This window comes from Aristolochia californica, unplaced genomic scaffold, assembly GCF_029961685.1.
Source record: "Aristolochia californica isolate CCGP_79_NKW_82.1479 unplaced genomic scaffold, dmAriCali1.0.hap1 SCAF_3, whole genome shotgun sequence".
Lineage (NCBI taxonomy): Eukaryota > Viridiplantae > Streptophyta > Magnoliopsida > Piperales > Aristolochiaceae > Aristolochia > Aristolochia californica.
Window position 1 is genome coordinate 46,845,474 of NW_027181992.1, and position 19,201 is coordinate 46,864,674.

At 40.2% G+C, this 19,201-nt stretch overlaps 4 protein-coding genes across 4 annotated transcripts; 2 read left to right on the forward strand and 2 right to left on the reverse strand.

Annotated features, from left to right (window-relative positions):
• Positions 1 to 1,958: 1,958 nt before the first annotated feature.
• On the forward strand, positions 1,959 to 3,094 carry LOC137959813 (universal stress protein PHOS34). Its single transcript, XM_068807179.1, has 4 exons — positions 1,959 to 2,251; positions 2,337 to 2,446; positions 2,528 to 2,646; positions 2,741 to 3,094. Exons 1-4 carry the CDS (start codon positions 2,077 to 2,079, stop codon positions 2,829 to 2,831), a joined length of 495 nt encoding a protein of 164 aa, XP_068663280.1. The 5' UTR covers positions 1,959 to 2,076; the 3' UTR covers positions 2,832 to 3,094.
• Positions 3,095 to 3,185: 91 nt separating this feature from the next.
• LOC137958903 (glutamate decarboxylase 4-like) lies at positions 3,186 to 5,961 on the reverse strand. The gene is made up of 7 exons (XM_068806107.1): positions 5,835 to 5,961; positions 5,532 to 5,736; positions 4,929 to 5,129; positions 4,597 to 4,811; positions 4,202 to 4,455; positions 3,993 to 4,045; positions 3,186 to 3,908 (listed from the first exon to the last, which is right to left on the reverse strand). Exons 1-7 carry the CDS (start codon positions 5,918 to 5,920, stop codon positions 3,435 to 3,437), a joined length of 1,488 nt encoding a protein of 495 aa, XP_068662208.1. The 5' UTR covers positions 5,921 to 5,961; the 3' UTR covers positions 3,186 to 3,434.
• A 3,938-nt stretch (positions 5,962 to 9,899) lies between these two features.
• LOC137959645 (secreted RxLR effector protein 161-like) lies at positions 9,900 to 10,589 on the reverse strand. The gene has a single exon (XM_068806999.1). It carries the CDS (start codon positions 10,587 to 10,589, stop codon positions 9,900 to 9,902), a length of 690 nt encoding a protein of 229 aa, XP_068663100.1.
• A 2,937-nt stretch (positions 10,590 to 13,526) lies between these two features.
• On the forward strand, positions 13,527 to 19,108 carry LOC137958844 (protein NRT1/ PTR FAMILY 8.3-like). The gene is made up of 5 exons (XM_068806021.1): positions 13,527 to 13,622; positions 15,058 to 15,163; positions 15,249 to 15,466; positions 16,636 to 17,192; positions 18,013 to 19,108. Exons 1-5 carry the CDS (start codon positions 13,572 to 13,574, stop codon positions 18,833 to 18,835), a joined length of 1,755 nt encoding a protein of 584 aa, XP_068662122.1. The 5' UTR covers positions 13,527 to 13,571; the 3' UTR covers positions 18,836 to 19,108.
• The last annotated feature ends 93 nt before the right edge of the window (positions 19,109 to 19,201 follow it).

A 19,201-nucleotide genomic window follows, 5' to 3' on the forward strand; every position in this document is an offset into this window, starting at 1 on the left:
TTGTCAAAACCAATGAAGGTAAGCTAGCTATCGTGCTAGTGTATGTGGATGATTTGATCCTAACTAGTGATAATGAGGCAGGAATTCTTCAGATAAAGAAGAATTTATCAGTTTGTTTCCAGATGAAGGAATTTGGCCAGCTTAAACACTTTCTTGGTCTAGAGGTTAATCGCATACAAGAAAGAATATTTCTCTGTCAACAGAAATATGCCAAATTTTTTTTGAAGAAGTTCGGAATGCTCAAATGCAAACTGATTTCGACGCCGATGGAGCCCAATGCCAAAATGTGTGCACATGAAGGAAAATATTTGGAAGATGCGACGATGTATCGACAATTGGTAGGTAGTCTGATCTACTTAACCTTGACTCGACCTGACATCTCTTATGCAGTTGGTGTAATGAGTCGGTACATGCAAAATCCAAAGAAGTCTCATTTGGAAGCGGTTCGACGAATTCTGAGATATGTGAAGAATACAATTGACTATGGTTTTGTGTACAAAAAAGGTGAAGACTGCAAGTTAGTTGGCTACTGTAATGCTGATTATGTAGAAGATCATGACACTAAGAGATCAACAATTGGGTATGTGTTTAAGCTTGGTTTTGGAACAATTTCTTGGTGTAGCAAGAGACGGTCAACGATATCATTGTCAACCACTGAAGTTGAGTATTGAGCAGCAGCACTGGCAGCTCAAGAGAGTACATGGTTAATACAGCTGATGAATAATCTACATCAACCAGTAAATTATGCAGTTCCTTTATATTGTGACAATCAGTCGGCAATTCGTTTGGCCGAGAAACCGGTCTTTCATGCAAGAACTAAGCATGTTGAAGTGCATTATCATTTTATCAGAGAAAAGGTTCTGCAAGACGAAATTGAGATGAGACAGATCAAAACGAATGATCAAGTTGCAGACTTGTTCACAAAGAGTTTGAGTACAGGCAAGTTCGAAATGTTTCGTTGTCAGCTCGGCACAGTGCAACTAGTGAGAGTTGGTGTTGAGGGAGAGTGTTAAAAATCAACCCCAACCCACTAAAAAGCCCAACCTATTTGAGCCCAAGGTAAATAAAACCCCAAACTATGGTAGCTTCATAATGAAATGTGGAAGGGAAATCAATTAATTGTAGAAGCAGCATGTCGTGAAAGGAAAAACTGAAAGGGGAGAAATTTCAGAACGAGAAACAGAGAGGAGAAAAGAAATAGGGCATCGAGAGGGAGAAGAACGACAAGCAACACCAACAAAGGAGGGCCCTGTTGAGTAGTAGGCAGGTTTTTGCAAAGACATTCAAGATACTTGGTAGAAGTTTGGTCGTGTAGTGAAAGTCCTTCAGACGCGTGGATCTGGATGGAACAGAAAGAGGACGACGCAAGCAAACCAAAGGAAGTCTTTTCTCTTTCAAGTTCTAAGTTAACTACTCTCTTTTATGTATTCTATTATGTGGGTGTGTATTTGCCACATGTGATGGTTTATTTTCAGTACTTGGACAGAATAGATAAGCAGGTTTATTGTTGTGATTGTTAAATTTTATTCAACAATTTTATCCATTATCTCAGTTTGATCTAAGAAATTCTGAACTCTATCGATCTGATTATGTGCAGATGGAAGCAAATACTCCTTGTTTACTGTATGGTATGGTTCCTTTCGGAGGCCCACAGGGGGCGGACTGCCAGAAACCATCAGAAGCTTTCAGAATAGATAGATAATATAAAAGTGACTCAATAATTAGAAAATGGAGAATTTTCTAATAAGAGGTCATGATCAAGATGCAAATGATCTAGTATTCTGTGGATGAGCATCAGCTTTAATGTTTCTGAAAGCTAAAGCGGGAATAATTAGATGAATTATCATCCACTGTTTTGTATGGATTAAAGAGACAGGTTCTTCAAGAAGCTTGTATTACTTTAATAGTTTCCTGCTGGAAAGAGAGAATAAATGATGAATTCTGGAGAAGACAGGAACGTGACCGGTGAAGGAACTGGCAACCGTCTTATAACCAAAATCGTCCTCTCCATCATTTCATCACTGAAGCTGATAGAAAGGATACCAGAAGAGACGGGACGAGAGAGAGAGAGAGGAGATGGGTGGGAATCGAACGGTTGGCATCGCCATGGACTACTCGGCGAGCAGCAAATCGGCCCTGCGATGGACAGTGGACAACCTGGTAGACGGTGGCGACCTTCTCATCCTAATCCATGTCCACTCCGGGAAATCAGACCCCCCTACTAAGCAGCTTTGGGAAGACACGGGATCCCGTCTGTGGCAAACATCCTCTCGTCTCCGTTTTCCCTAACCCTTAATTCGCTTCTCATTTTTTTGCATCTTCTTTTCTTTCCACAGCTTTGATTCCGTTGGACGAATTCAGAGAAGCAGCTGTTTCGAAGCAATACGGGCTCACTCCTGATCCTGAAGTCCTAGATATTCTTGATACGGTCTCCAGGACAAAAGGGGTAAACGAAGAAACTAGAAATTAGCAGTTGTTGTGACCATTTTCTTCACCGTATCTGCTCTCATCAGAGTTCTCTGTACAGGTAAAGGTAGTCTCCAAGGTTCACTGGGGCGACCCCAGAGAGAAGCTCACCGACGCTGTCGAGGACCTGAAGCTGGATTCCATCGTCGTCGGCAGCAGGGGCCTGGGAAAGATTAAAAGGTTATTAAAACATTTTTTTTGTTTCACCAAAAATCTGGGATCAACTGATAATGATCACTTTCGTCATGATCCTCATGAATTAATGTTGGAGCAGGGTTCTGCTTGGAAGTGTGAGCAACTACGTGGTGACAAACGCCTCTTGTCCTGTCACGGTGGTGAAGAGCGGTGCTGCTCATAAAACTTGAAGCTTCTTGCCTTACACCATGGAAGTGAGAGGAGGAGGTGAAGTTCGGCAGGTGGCTTACCTCTCACGCGTCTTGATTCGCTGATGCTTCAAGATGACTCCATATATTTGCGTGTTTAATTTGGACTCCGCGTGTTTGTTTCTGTTGTTTTCTGTTTTCAAGGATTGAAACATCTCTTTCCTCTGTCTTTTAATCCTTCGCGGACAGGACAGAGATCATACCATTATCACATCATAAATAAAGAACAGAAAATTTGGTATAAATTTTTTTATAAATTTTACTTCTTTAATCTGTTAAGTGTTTTTTTAACAGTTTTACTCCGTTTTTCAACTCAGAACGATCCGGTCATTAAGATCAGCAATAACATAGCATCAATGCCAAAAATTACATTTAAGATTTTATCATCCACAATGAAAAATCGCTCAATTTGTTCTGAAATCCTTAGGGAAGGAAATCAGGAATCAGTAAACCAACATCCCTATTTCGACAAAACCAGGGAAAAAAAGAAAATCGAAAACGATAGATGAGCAACAAGATCGAATAAATTATGAACAGATAAAAGCCTCCCCATGGATCGAGCGAGGCTGCCGCCGCGATTGACGCTTAACATACGCCGTTAATCTTCCTGGAGATGACGAACTTCTTCCAGGCAGCGGTGATCTCCCTCTGAGTCTCCAAGTCGCTCTTCTTCACGCCGTTCAGCACCTTCTTCTCGCCGGCGCCGTTCCTCTTCGCCGCCTGTCGAGACGGGAGGGCGTCGAGCTCGTGCAACACTTTCTCAATGTCAAGCGCGAGCCGCTCCGCAAGCGTGCGGCTGAAGTCTTCCCTGATGACGACACGTAGGACCGTCACGTGCTGCGCGTCCGGCGGCATCGTGTAAGCGGGCACGATCCATCCGAAACGCCGTAGGTAATCGGACACCTCGAACTCGTTGTGGCGGGAGTTGTCCTTGAGGGAGAAGGCCACCAACGGAACGCCGTTATCCTTTGACACGATATTAAAACGGCCCGTTTTCTCCAACCCTTGTTTGAGCACCATCGCGTTCTCCCGGCAGTTCTCCATCACGTTCTGGTATCCCTGCACATGCAAACTTCCCCACGTGAGACCCAAAAAATGGAAAATCATATTAATTATCAGTAATTACTGATTAATTTAGTTTACCTCGAATCCCAGACGAATTAGCTGATAATACTGAGCAATCACTTGACTTGATCCTGCATTAGATCACAAAACCAACAATTAGCCCAAGTTAGATTTTTTTTTAATTGAAAATACATTTAATTGTATTATTAATTTTTCTTCGAATGGATTAATGGATTATTATTTTTTTCATAATGATATGGGCGGCGTATAGCTTTTTGCTAGTTAACCTTTGGAGAAATTGAGGGTGAAAGTGGGCTGATCGGCGCCGAGGTAGTTGATGTGAAAGATGAGCTCCTCCGGCAGGTCCTCCTTGCTCCGCCAGATGACCCACCCGATTCCCGCGTAAACGAGGCCGTACTTGTGGCCGCTGACGTTGATGCTCTTCACCAGCGGTAGCCGGAAGTCCCATTCCAGCTCTGGGTACAGGAAAGGTGCGATGAATCCGCCGCTGGCCGCGTCGACGTGGATGGGTGTGTCCCATCTGCGCACAGAAAAAGAAATTTGTGTGAAGTCGGCGTTCGATTGCTAATGTGTCCGTAGACTCTGTACCGATGTCGGGAAAGATAATTCAGGAGTGGCTTAAATAAATCAAGATTATGAAATTGCGGTGCATAGTGCATACCCTGTTTCTTTGTTCTTCTCGGCGAGAAGATCATTCAGGAGCTTGACGTCTTCGAATTCTCCGTTGAGGGTGGATCCGAGGATTGCAGCGACGCAGATGGTGTTCTCGTCGACCATTTCCGCTGCTTTTACTGGGTCCATCACGTAGTAACCTTCCCCGAGCTTCACTTCCTTCAGTTCCACCTCGAAATACCTTGCGAATTTCTCCCAGCAAACCTGTTATCGATCATCACTGGTCAAATTCTCGCTGTAGTTCAGGAATTGTGCTCGGAAAGAAAGAAGTATCAAGCAAAATGTAGAATTTAATCAGGTATATTGGAATTAATTGATTACCTGAACGTTAGCACCTGTGACAATGTTGGGTTTGTCGTACGGTTTCCCCTCGGCTTTTCTCTTGTTCTGCCATTTCCTCTTGATGGCCAGTCCTGCCAACATGATTGCTTCAGAAGATCCGACTGTACCGACCCCAACTGCAGTTTCTGAGTCTCCCAGAGGTGCATTGAAGAGGTGCGCGATCATATTCACACATCGATTCTGTAAGAAGAACAGTGAATTAGTTAAAATTCTTAGCAAGAATTAAGATAAGATTAAAACCCAGCATTCTCAATCAAGATCAGATTTTTTTTCAGCTGTGAGACAAATTATTAGCCGCGATAGCAGGACATTTAAGCATTCACAGGAGAATTTTATTATCGTAAACTAAAGCAAGCGAAATTTTATTTTTCCCGTTCCCAAGTTTTGAGTGGAGGCAGGAATTTGATTTCAACTGTCAAGAAAATTGTGACGATGCTCTCTGATATAGAAGAGGAAAGAATAACGGAGACTGATCAGAGAGAATACACGCAGCTCAGAAATATATGTTATTATAATTAGAGGAAACGGAGTTTCGGAGACGTGATAGAAGATAGCAAAGACGTCAGGTGAGAGAAATCTTGCCTGGAGCTCGGTGGTGACAGGGTACTCGTCCATGTCGACGTAGTTCTTGTTAATGGCGGCCATCATAAGCTTATCGCACTCGGGCTCCATCCACGTCGTCACGAAAGAGGCTAAGTTCAGCCTCGGGTTCCCGTCCAGCATCAACTCGTCGTTTATAATCTGAAACGCAGCTTCTTTCGGGATCGAATTCTCCGGCATCTTGAACCTGGAAGAAAAACATCAGTCTCATCAATTTAATCAACCACCAACTAAATCAACAGAAACACCATTACGTACAGAAACGAAAAAAACACAAAACCAGACCTCGGAAGAGAGGTTCTGACGTATCGGGACGCGAAGGTGGAGTGAATGGAGACATCAGACTCCGAAGCAGTCTTGGAGAGGACCATCGTTACACGAAGAATTAAGAAGAAGTAAATTTCACAACGAAATAAGAAACCCGTTCGATGTGAGGACGAAGAAGTCGAGGATCCCGATGGCTTTTATAGTGTGGAGGCGGTGGCGACATGGGTATTCGAGGAAAGATCGTAGTTGCGTTCGGTATCTGATTCGGAACTCCCTTTTTTTCAGACAGAAGAGGTTTTTTTTTGTTTTTCCAGACAGAAGAGGTTTTTTTTGGTTTTCCAGGCAGATAAGACTGGTGCGGAGTCGCTGGAGCGGTTGGGTCGTCTTTTTTTTTTTTCTATTCAAAAGGCCGAACCTACGACCCATGACAGGGACGAGCGCACTCCCTATTGGCCTTTCCATCCGGTCAAAAATATACGAGGGCAACGGGCATGGAAGAGAAACTCAAAATTAACAAAAATGCCATTGACTACTTGAAATTGTCGACTACTAGCCTCCTCTTTTTATTTTACGATTAATTTCAATAATGTAACGTGCGTCCACCACCGGCTCATTCCCATATTCACGGAACTTTTCTACGTGTCCAAGACAATGATTTGGTTATAAAATTATTAAATATAAATAATAATTATTTTTCTAAATTCACTTGGAATTTTCCTTTGGAGAGTAGAGTTCCCTTCTTGAGCATAAATATTTAAATTATTTGACATATTTATGTAATTCTTTTAATACAATTACTATGATAGATATATAAATCACCTATAATTTTTAAACTTGTTATTATTTTATGTATATATTAATCGACACTATTTTTATATTTTTTTATTTTGTAATAAACTATTACTTATGTGGAATGCACCCATCCATTAGACACGTCTGATTTGATCTTTTTTTACAATATTTAACCTGACAAGAGGTAAGTACAAGAATAAAAAATACAACCCACTGTCAATATTTCTTAGGGTATTTGAGAGTATTTTAAAAAGTATAACTATTACCTAATACATCAAAATCTGAGATATATCCGACGTCCAAACATACCAATGGTGGTAATTTTGTTCGAAGAATCAAACGTGTAACATACGAATGAGCATATTGCTCTAATGCTAAGAAGTAACTGTTACTAACCATTGCGCCAAAAGACCACAGGGAACACCCATGTACAAATGCAAATGTACAATCACACTTATATAGGGACAGCCAAAGACAAAATCCCACCTATGCCTATGCAGGGACGAAACAAACGGGGGAAGCAAGATTCAAACTCGAGACAACCTGGTTCTGATACTATGTTACTAACCATTGCGCCAAAAGATTGGTCAGTTAGCGAAGACATAGCATGTATATTAAAGACAAGTAACACCAACTTTTTATCAATTACCAAGGTTGAATCAGATTCGAAAAATATATGCATGTTTGATATTTAAACTATTCATATATGCTCGATAGTGATATAATTTTGTTTACATCAAACTTGTAACATGAGGAACGAGCACATTGAAGGGTATTAAAGTAAATAGAGCCTTGAAATAGTCGCACCCGGTCTTAAATTTGACGATAACGAGAATCCGTCTCTGTCAGATTTTTCAACGCTCAAATTGTGTCAATGGCGTTGCTTTGTTGTGTCTGAAAGTAAACAAGGAAAAAGAGAGACGAAAGAGCGGCCGAGAATCAATGCCCAGATTGACGAACGCGTCTGACCCTAGGCCTCTCGCGCGCACACTACAACGCGGCCAAGCCCACCGAACGCCCTGGAAGAAAACCGGGTTCCCTGTTCTTCGTTCTAGGTGGGAACATCTGGGCTGCGGTCGTTGCAGAAACCCCGTTTGACAACTGCAGTCGTTCATCTGGAAAGTAAAGAAGTTTTGTACGTGGAAACCGAAAGCCGTTGATGCGTAAATTCTCGGAAGTTTCTTAAATGGGTGAAATATTAAAGATCTTTTTTCACTTATATTCTCAAATATTTATTCTCATCTTCTACCTCTCTTTGATTTTAGTTTTCCGCCCTGCTTTTTTACTTTTGTTTTCGTATTATAGGTCGGATTTCTATTCTTCCTTTTTCGTTTCCGCTGCTTGTTTGCTTTCTGCTGTTTTTGGATGGACCACAGAGAAACTGCAGTTAAAAAACATAAAGAAAGAAAGAGGTTCCTTTGCTATCAGAGCAGGGTCAGGCCAATAATGCGAGGAAGGGGGTTGAAAGATTATATATTCAAATCCTTTTCACAGACGGTCCGCACAAAATCTTTCAGTTATCTTGTCTCCTTGTTGTTCGGTAGTGGATTGGTTTCCAAAAAAGAAATAAAAGACTATCAAATTTCAAGCTGACCATGTGGAAACGCAGAGATGGGTATCAAACTGAGAGTATTTTAATGGTTTTTTCTCTCACGTTTTTGCTTGTAAATTTGATGATCCAACATGCTGCTTTGGAAGGAGCAAACCGGGACTGCCGACAAACCTGTGTTGAAAATTTCTCAGTCTGAGTCTGAATCATAAAAAATGACTTGGTTTGAAAAGGATCGTGATATTAAAGGGTTCTTTAATGGAGGTGATAACCCGATTTTGCGGGTGCCTGTATAATTGAATTGTTGCAGTAGAAACTTCAGAGAGAGGTTCAATGATCTCCATTGTTGACTCATCGTTACCACACAATGGGTTCCCATTAGGCCAAACATCCGTACTTCACTAAGGGATTGTGCATGAGAAAAATTTTAAATTTGTTCGTGGAATTCGAAATGCTATTTGGTTGAACTTGGTTACTAGCAGTTGGGGTTTAGGGTTTAGGGCTCTAAACCTTGAATCAATTAACAGTTGCTCATTACGTTCTTGTATCCCTGTGACAGCTCGATATCGTGAGTGGGAAAGAATAAAATGATTTTGCTATTGGATGGAAAAGGAGTTAGACGCCATGGTTCAAAGCCCAAGCGAAGTAATTGATAATATTGCCCGATGATCTGACAGGAACGTTGCTTCAGCCAAACTTATTCGTAGGAGATTCGTAGCAGAAGATGATGTTCTCTGTAACAAGATTCCTGTGAAAGAAAAGTTTTTAGAGACCCTTGTTGCCGAAGCTTACCTTTGGAGAAATTAAGAGTGAACGTGGGTTGATCAGAACCGAGGTAATCAATGTGGAAGATGGATTGGGTCACATTTCTTTTCTAAATAACCGACATGATTCACATACCCAGAAAAGGGTCTATCATTAGGTCAAAAGTCTAACCAGTGAAAATTCAAGATTGAACAGTTCTAGATGAAGAATGCTCTTTCAAGGCCAACTGGTTTTTGGTCTCCTGAACTGAGTCAACCGGGACTCATCAAGGTCGACCAACCAAGGCGGAATCCGGATTTCTGGACGTTCTTATGAAAATTTTATGTTCTAGCATGTCCCTGTCTCTTCTACGTTGAATAAAATTTTGTATACACAACCACAAAGCTATTGTTCTATCACTCAACTTATTGAATACAAACTCTCATAGCAGGCAAATATACAAACTCTCATAGCAGGCAAATACACACGTACTGGATACAAACCCTTACAACGGCCAAATACACATCCAAAAAAACAAAATACACAAACAAAGTATTAAAAAACAGGGCTTGAAGAAAGAAGAAGAAAAAAAAAGATCTCCTTTGGTTTGCATGCGTCGTCCTCTCCCTATTCCTTCCAGATCCACTCGTCCGTCGAACTCTCACTGCACGACCAAACTTCGTCCAATGGTGTCTTGCACATCTCTACAGGAACGTCTTTGCGAGACCTTCTTCTTCTCAATGCCCTCTTTCTTTTCCCTCTTCTCTCTATCTTCGATCTCATACCTAAGCTCCCCCTTTTTCCTGTCCTTTTCTTCTCTATTTTTGTCCTGAAAGTCCTCTACCTTTCTGTTTCTCTTCTCTATTTCTATCCTGTAAATTATCGCCCCATTTATGTTTCTGATTTTTCACCTTACTGCACCTTCACACATCTCTACGATTAAAACACAAGTGATGGGCTCAAACAGGTTGGGCCCCTTTGGTGGGCTGGGTTGATTTTCAACACTCCCCCTCAACACCAGCTCTCACTAGTTGCACTGTGCTGAGTTGACCACGAAACATTTCGAACTTGCATGTACTCAAACTCTTCGTGAACAAATTCGCAACTTGATCATCTGTCTTGATCCGTCTCATCTCAATTTCTTCTTGCAGAACCTTTTCTCTGATAAAATGATAGTGCACTTCAACATGCTTAGTTCTAGCATGAAAGACTGGATTCTCCGCCAAACGAATTGCCGACTGATTGTCACAATACAACGGAACTGCATATTCTATTGGTTGATGTAGATTATTCGTCAGCTGTATCAACCATGTACTCTCTTGAGCTGCCAATGTTGCTGCTTGATACTCAGCTTCAGTGGTTGACAATGATAACGTCGACTGTCTCTTGCTACACCCAGAAATTGTTCCATACCCAAGCTTAAACACATACCTAGTTGTTGAATTTCTGGTGTCATGATCTCCTGCATAATTAGCATCACAATAGCTAACTAACTTGCAGTCTTCACCTTTCTTGTACAGAAGACCATAGTCAATTGTACTCTTCACATATCTTAGAATTCGACGAACTGCTTCCAAATGAGATTTTTTTGGATCTTGCATATACCGACTCATCACACCAACTGCATAAGAGATGTCAGGTCGAGTTAAGGTTAAGTAGATAAGACTACCTACCAATTGTCGATACATCGTCGCATCTTCCAAATATTTTCCTTCATGTGCACATATTTTGGCATTTGGTTCCTACATTTACTTGGCTAGAATTATGCCACCTCTTTTTACTATTGTCGTCCACTGCTTTACTCCAAGAATCTGGCTTGTGGCTTGCCAGTGCCATGTCCAATCCATTCACTGACTTGGAAGAATAACAAACTTGATCCATCTTGTTCCTCCAAGTGTCATCACTTGAGGCAAATGTCGTCTTATCCCACACAGAGGCTTTGATAGATTGACCAGCTTGCTTCCCTGTTTTCTCCCAAGGATCACACTTTGAGAGTGTTGCAACCTTTTGCTAGTCATCTACTACTTCATTAGGTTCTCCAGCTTGATTTGCTTTGCCCTCCCATGGGTTAGCACTGGAGCCCACATCAGCCTTTTCCCATCCACCAATTGAGTTACTAGATCTACCGGTTTGATTCGATTTGATCTCCACTAGAATAACACTTGAGCCCCCTACAGCTTTCTCCCAGCCAGTTGTTGCTTTACCAGATTCATCAGTTTGATTTGATTTCCCCTCTCAAGCATCCACACTTGAGCCATGTGCAGTCATATTGTATGATTACTTCTGTTTATCTTCAGGTGTTGTTACAGTGAGAGTTAATTCTTCTTCCCCCATAACAAATAGCGCTTCAACATCCCAACCCTCTTCATTGTTCTCCTGAGAAGTGTGAGTGGCAATATTATCTTCAACAAACTTTTTCTTGGACCAACAATCTTTCGCCATGTGGCCCATCTTCCCGCAGTTGTAAAACTTGCCATCGAACCTTCTACTATTTTCACGATTCTTCAAAGCTCCCCCTGGACGAGAGTTTTTATCTTCTTAGTGACTTTTCACCTTGTCACTATCCTTTCTAGATCCACTACCAGTGTACCGCTTGAAAGTACTTCTACTCTTGCTAGTGTAGAACGCTTCCTCCTCACCCTTCAGCGAGACTTCTCCCATTTGCTTAGCCAAAACTTTCTGACCAGCAAGCAAATTTTCAAACTCAACAAGCGATGGTTGAGTCGGCCATCCCTGTACAACAGCAATGAACCCTCGATATCGGGTCTCAAACTATGGACAATTATTCTCTTTATCCTGGTTTCCCCAATAGGAGTTGTTGGGCCTAATTTCGAAATTTCCCGGCATATCGATTTCATCTTGTGAAAATACTGAGCAATAGTCATGTTGCGTTGCGCCATCGATAGAAGCTCGTTCTCGAACAATTGCAATCTTACATCATTATTCTTTGAGAACAGTGTAGCAAGAGTGTCTCATGCTTCCTTCGGTGTTTTTGCATCCCGGATGTGTTCCAATATTTCTTTTTCAACTGTGGCCTTTAAAGTAAATATTGTTTTGCCTGCTTTAATTTTTCATTTTCGCAAGATGCCATTGACATCTTTTGCCGCCGGTTGTGTAACTTCACTGCCACTGACAACCTCCCACAGGTCTTGACCTTGTAGGTAGGACTTAATACATATTGACCACATGTTGTAGTTTTTGTTATTGAGCTTCTTGATTCCTCCGACCACTTGAAGGTCACTCATCATGCTGGCAAAAATTTGATTATACCAAATAGGGTACCTTACCGTTCACAACTCAAGATAGCTTCACAAAAAAAATAACGGTCCCTGACCCCAAAAATAATAGTCCTTGACCGTCCCGCTTTGATACCAATTGAATAAAATTTTGCATACACAACCACAAAGTTGTTGTTCTATTCAGTCCACGTATTAAATACAAATCCTCACAGCAGGCAAATAATACACACGTATTGGATACAAACCCTCACAGCGGGCAAATACACATCCAACGAAACAGAATACACAAGCATAGTATTAAAAAACAGAGCTTGAAGAAAGAAAGAAGAAAAAAAAATACCTCTTTTGGTTTGCTTACGTCGTCCTCTCCCTGTTCCTTCCAGATCCACTGGTCCGACGAACTCTCACCGCACGACCAAGCTCCTTCGAATGGTATCTTGTCTGCGAAACCTTTTTCCTTTTTTCTTCTCTGTTTCTGTCGGGAAAGTCATCTACCTTTCTGTTTCTCTCCTTTCTGATTTTTCACCTCACTGCACCTTCACACATCTCTACGATTAAAACACAAAGTGATGGGCTCAAACGAGCCGGGCCCCTTTGGTGGGCGGGGTTGATTTTCAACATTCTACGATCTTCACCATTCCCTTCTTTGAATCGAAATCTATGTGCGAGGCAAAAGAGAACAAAAACTAAAACAAGTGGAAGATCAACGTTTGCCTGAAGCTCTGTGGTGACTGGGTACTCGTCCATGTCAACGTAGGTTTTGTTAATGGCTGATGTTATACTAATAAATTGCCGGTAGAAAGATGACCTTGGGGAGAGGATCTCGGAGATATCGAAGAGGCTGCCTCAAAATGTTCGGCGACTGTGAGGACCAGGGCTCTGTCCCCGTGTCTTCACTCAGAAACTCAAGCACTTGTAATTATACAGGATGATCAAAGTCGATGCCTTGCTTCCCTTTTATCGGCAGCTAATCGTCCTCCGTGATTCTTTGCTTTCAGATATTTTTAGCATTCTTTAAGCATTCGAAAGCATTCCTTTGAAGATTTCCATTGCTTCTTCTCTTTCTCGACAGAGGAAGATCAATAGAATTCCGAGGAAGAAAATGGTATTTTAGTAATTAGCTACACAAGCCATGGCATTTTAGTCCAAGATGGCACTGCCACGTAAACGTCAAAGCCAGGTTTTCAACTCTTGATCTGGCCGATAAACCACGCTTCTGTATCAGTGGGCCCGCTCAAAGTTCGTGGTTCGTACAATTACAGATCCCCCCAGATTCAGTTACATTGGATAGATTCCTTCCTGGCCTTTTCTGTCAATTTCCTGTCGTCTTCGCTGGTCTTGTTTCCGCTCCACACGCAATCACGCACGAGCTGAGGTTCTATTTATAATTAATCTCGACCTAGATCGAGTTGGAACTTCATTTTGTTCACGATGGGTACTCATGAGAACGAGAGGTTGCAACTGGAAGAGGCACTTTTGGAGGTTTTTCTCTCTTTATCTCATCTATTTTTTGGGGGTTTGACTTTTATTCTCTTTGGGTTGTTGTTGGTGATTGATTCATCTTTTATTTGTTGTGTTTAATTCTTGTTTTTTTGTACTTTTTTCGTGTGCTGGAATAATTGAAAGGAGAACAGCTTACTCATTGATTTTTTTTCTGTCATCCGATTCCTTTGTAATATATTGTAGATAGTAGATTCAGCTGGAAATTCAAGTTCGGATCTACTAGTGGAGGGGTTTTTAAGTTATTAATGCAAATTTGGTTACAACTTGTAAGACTATAATCATTAAGCTATTTGGAAGTAATTGATATTACTGCGTGGTTACGATGGCTTGTACCGTTAAAATTTATCCTTTCTGCTTTCACAATTTTGTTTTCATCATTTTAACTCAAAGAACTATTATGCAAAATCTATTCCCTATCTTCTAACTTCTGGGAGTCAAATGTCTTTTGTGGCGATTTTTCTTATAGTAAGATGATCGGAAACTGTTAAAATGAACTCAGCCAACCGGAGCACCTTTCAAGCTGTCCCATTGAAACCTTACGAAGGTGCCCATAACGTTATTATCTTCCTAGGGTAATTGTTCTTTGTGGTATTTCTCATTTCTTGGTAGTTCGATTTATCTTATAATTTTTGGAAGAGAAGGTGATTTCTTTCTGCTGATGTTTGGAACAGTTTTTCAACTCAACAACCTTTTAATCTGTTCATGTTCACGTCTTCTTGCTCAATGTAAACATGGACTAGGTTGATTCTCTTAGGCTTATTGTTTTAAATTGTAGAATTGCATGTTTAACCTGTTGACGGGGTTATTTAACTTGAGTAAGCACAAAATGGTAGCAATGTTACTTGCGGTGCTTTCCAATAGCAAGAAAAGTAAGACAATTGACTTGCTACTTTCTTAAGCAGATCGTCAGTGATGCTGGGACTAGGACAGTTAAATTTCATATCTTTTTAATCTTTTGTCTTCTTGTTTTATTCTTCTGCTGCTAGGAACCTAGTTGCATGCTTGTGCTCTGAACCAATCATGGGGGACATGATTATTCATATCCCTCTGATTCATGCGGAAAGCATGTAATTTTTCTTGTCACTCCTGTGATTAGTGAGGAACACGGTTTGGTGCTTTGTCTTTTGTAGCAAATCTAAACTCTTTTTTTGGCCCCTGCGTCTGGTTCCCAACTTCAGTAATAGAGCATATTGAAATGCAGTTGTGCATCAAATTTGCAAACAATGTCCTGAACTCAAGTTGACTGGTGACTTATAATGATTTATGATCTGGATAATTGGGTGTTTTTTCATTCTTAAAGAAAAATATTAAAATAAAAGAGAAAGTGCATGCTCTACATTTTTGTACATGTGAAGACTTATTTTCTTTATCTAGTTTCATTTGTTCCATAACCTGTATCTCTTTCTCAATTCAGAGAGAAAGTAACAGTCCATACACGGGAGATGGGTCAGTTGACGTCCATGGAAAGCCTGTTTTGCGGCGCAACACTGGAAACTGGAGAGCATGCCCATTTATCCTTGGTACTGCCATATTTAGCCACTGTCATTACTGCTAATATATATATTCTTTGAAAAGTTCTTTTCTAAGATTAATAACATAATACAGGGACGGAATGCTGTGAGCGTTTGGCATATTATGGGATTGCAACAAATCTTGTCACTTATCTTACCAAAATGTTGCATGAAGGCAATGTCTCTGCTGCAAGAAATGTGACAACTTGGTCTGGTACTTGCTACCTATCCCCGCTTATTGGAGCCATTTTAGCAGATGCATATTGGGGACGATATTGGACAATTGCAGTTTTCTCCACAATTTACTTCATTGTAGGTTTCAAAAATTTTGTCTTCTTCTTCCTTGTTACTCATGGTTAGGAACAGTGAAACATCCAAATTGAGGAAGCACTTACCATTAGATTGTGATGATCTTAAAAGTTGAAATTATACACACACACACACACACACACACACACACACATATATATATATATATATATATATATATATGTTGAGTGTTGATTACACCCCCCATCTATATATATATATATATATATATATGTTGAGTGTTGATTACACCCTCCATCCCTTGGTGAGACTGGAACTCAAGACCTCTCACTAGAAACCCCCTCATAAATTGGAAAGTAAAATTCGTTATTTGCAAGAATATCACTTCATTTCATAGAAAATTAATTAAGTAGTAAGTACTTTTGGCATCTGTGTAACATAAGTTGTACCATCCAGAAATTGGAGTGTTTTCATATCTAATTAACTAGGAGATGGGCCTTGCAACTTCACTTTTGTGCAGGAATGCCTGTTTGTATAGGTGTTAAGCTTTATTTAAGTTCTCCTTGGGAGGACAAAAGTTTGACTCGAGGTTTTACTTGTCTTTTGCAAATACTATATCCACGCTTTTAATTAGAGATTCTTTTATTGAGGATACCAGATCTTAACCTTTTTTCCCCAAGGAGGAACAAGATTGATTTTTCATTGAATTCGTTTGACAAGAACAGGACTGCACATTGGCATATGATAAAGATTGTAGCAAGAAAGTACAGAGTAGTAGTTGTAGTAGTAGTAGTTGTAGTAGTTGTAGTAGTAGCAGTAGTGTTAATAATAATAATAGTTCTAAACTAATAAGAATTATACTTGAAATAACTTAGTAGCACTTCTGTAGTAACAGAAACAAGTGTCGGCCAAACTGTTCATTGTAGAATCATGTAGACTTACCTGGGAACTCTGTCCTTTTGCCTAGGAGTTAGCCAACTGTTAGTAGCTTGAGCAATTTAGCCAATGTATGTTGTGATACAAATTTCTAAGATTCTATGACTTTGAGGTCAAGTAGGGGCATATTTCAACTGAACCAGTTGATGGTTAAAATTTGTCACATGTTAGATATGCTGCCCAATTTGAAACCGTCTCTGATATAGGCTTTAATCAGTTGGATCCCTGACTTTTTTTGAAGGGAAGATAATCTGCATATTTGTTTTTTTGTGTAGGGTATGGGTATATTGACCCTTTCAGCATCTGTTCCTGCATTCAAGCCTCCCCCTTGTGTGGGGTCTGTCTGCCCGACTGCAAATGGTCTTCAATATGCCATTTTTTTTATTGGCCTCTATATGATTGCACTAGGGACTGGTGGTATCAAGCCCTGTGTGTCATCATTTGGAGCAGACCAGTTTGATGATACTGACCCAAATGAGAGAGTGAGAAAAGGATCTTTTTTTAATTGGTTTTATTTCTCTGTCAATATCGGTGCTCTTATATCTAGCAGTTTTATTGTTTGGGTTCAAGACAATGCTGGGTGGGGTCTAGGGTTTGGCATCCCGACCTTGTTCATGGGTATCGCAATAGCTAGTTTTTTCACAGGCACTGCAATATATAGATTTCAGAAGCCAGGTGGAAGTCCTATTACAAGGATGTGCCAGGTTGTTGTTGCATCATCGCGCAAGTTTAATGTAGACGCTCCTCAAGATAGTTCTCTCCTCTTTGAAGTACCAGAGAAAACTTCAGCTATTGAAGGAAGTCGAAAATTGGAACACAGTGATGAGCTCAAGTATTCACTATAACTTTCAAAACACTGCTTTTATTTCTTATTCTTTTATGGATGCCCCTATTAATTTGAAGTCCCACTTTAGGAGTGCTGCTATTAGTTTGAAGTCTCTATTGCACTGAAGTAAAATGCTTTTGGAGAACTACATATTTGAATCATATCTATGATATGCATGTGAACTGCTAACCGAAGATTTTCAATTTTGTTTGTATCCCTACCACATGGTTCTACTGCTAGAGCAATTAGTTAATATAGTTAAATTAGTGGTATATTTTCATCCTTTGTCCATCCATGGTGATGCATGTTGTTAGGCAGTCAATTGGCACTTCTGCTATGATGGACTCTCCCATAATATCGATAAAGAATTTTGTTTTGATATTTGTTAATGCAGGCCAGGAACCTTGTTGTAATGAAATTTATCGCAATTATCATATTAGAATTTATGTTTGACTAATTTTATAGACTAGTTGTTGAAATTTTATGCACTTGGCTATGTAGAAAGTAGGAGTATCTTTTTTACTTTGAAAACATGAAAATATTGAGGGCTTCACAAATAAGAAGTCCAAGGAGCTCCTGAATATTTTTTATTTATATTTACATTTATTTATTTGTTTATTTTCTGAAAATCTATATCTTTGGTACCTCTTTTGGCAAATAAATAATTTGAGGAACTCCTGGCTGATATGGCTGTTCAATTTCTAAAGAAAAACCACAATTCACGTCTATTTGGATTTTGACTACACAAATAATGTTTATGCTGAACTAAATTTCTTTGATGTGTCCTTCTTGCCTTCCAGAAATTGAACAAATAATGTTTCTGTAGGTGTCTTGATAAAGCAGCCACTTTAACAGATCTTGATGCAAAAAATGAAGAATTTTCAAACCCATGGAGGCTTTGCACTGTCACACAGGTTGAGGAACTGAAAATTCTCATACGAATGTTCCCTGTATGGGCCACCACTATAGTCTTCTCAGCTGTTTATGCACAAATGTCCACTATGTTCGTGGAGCAAGGGACAGTTATGGACACTAAAGTTGGCTCTTTCACCATCCCCCCTGCATCATTGTCCACCTTTGATACGGTCAGTGTCATTGTCTGGGTTCCAATCTATGATCGGATTCTTGTCCCCATTGCAAGGAAGTACACCAAAAAAGAAAGAGGCTTCTCTGAGCTACAGCGTATGGGCATTGGCCTATTTGTATCTATGCTGTCCATGGCTGCAGCTGCAATTGTAGAGATAAGGCGTTTACAAATTGCAAAAGAATATAATCTTATACATGAAAAGGTGGCTGTTCCGGTGAGCATATTTTGGCAAGTTCCTCAGTACTTTTTGGTGGGTGCAGCAGAAGTATTCACATTTATTGGGCAGCTTGAGTTTTTCTATGACCAGTCTCCGGATGCCATGAGAAGCTTGTGTAGTGCTTTGTCACTTCTCACGACTGCACTGGGAAATTATCTGAGTTCTTTTATACTGACAATTGTGACATATCTAACAACCAAGGGAGGAAAGCCTGGATGGATACCAGATAACTTGAATGAGGGACATCTTGATTACTTTTTCTGGCTTTTGGCTGGATTAAGTTTCTTGAATATGCTTATTTATGCTTATTGTGCCGTCAGGTACAAGTCCAAGAGGGCCTCCTGATTCTTCAACATCTTCACATGTAATTTGTACATTTCTAAGGTTTCATACAAGTTATCTGTATTTTCAAGAACCACATTACAAGGGACAAGGGAAAGTATCTGCCGTTTCTGAAGTCTCAGAAGATGACTTGGTGTTTGCTTAGATAAATTATTGTTCATTAATGTAATTTCCACCTTGATCAATCATAGCTGCTAGTCTGTTTTGCTTAGATAAATTGTTGTTCATTAATGTAATTTCCACCTTGATCAATCAGAGCTGCTAGTCTGTTTTGCTTAGTGAGATTCTTTGGAGCAAAGCTATATGGTCCAGGTGACTGTATCCAAAGTAACAAAAAAATTTAAGGGAACAAAAGCAGATGGATCTAGG

Coding starts and splice junctions, on each gene's coding strand:
- LOC137959813 (XM_068807179.1), top strand. CDS start 2,077: ATGGGTGGGAATCGAACGGTTGGCATCGCCATGGACTACTCGGCGAGC. Junction 2,447..2,527: donor CGGTCTCCAGGACAAAAGGG/GTAAACGAAGAA, acceptor TTCTCTGTACAG/GTAAAGGTAGTCTCCAAGGT. Junction 2,647..2,740: donor GGCCTGGGAAAGATTAAAAG/GTTATTAAAACA, acceptor ATGTTGGAGCAG/GGTTCTGCTTGGAAGTGTGA.
- LOC137958903 (XM_068806107.1), bottom strand. CDS start 5,920: ATGGTCCTCTCCAAGACTGCTTCGGAGTCTGATGTCTCCATTCACTCC. Junction 4,456..4,596: donor GAGAAGAACAAAGAAACAGG/GTATGCACTATG, acceptor TTCTGTGCGCAG/ATGGGACACACCCATCCACG. Junction 4,046..4,201: donor CACCCTCAATTTCTCCAAAG/GTTAACTAGCAA, acceptor GATCTAATGCAG/GATCAAGTCAAGTGATTGCT.
- LOC137959645 (XM_068806999.1), bottom strand. CDS start 10,589: ATGTATCGACAATTGGTAGGTAGTCTTATCTACTTAACCTTAACTCGA.
- LOC137958844 (XM_068806021.1), top strand. CDS start 13,572: ATGGGTACTCATGAGAACGAGAGGTTGCAACTGGAAGAGGCACTTTTG. Junction 13,623..15,057: donor TGGAAGAGGCACTTTTGGAG/GTTTTTCTCTCT, acceptor TTCTCAATTCAG/AGAGAAAGTAACAGTCCATA. Junction 17,193..18,012: donor GAACACAGTGATGAGCTCAA/GTATTCACTATA, acceptor ATGTTTCTGTAG/GTGTCTTGATAAAGCAGCCA.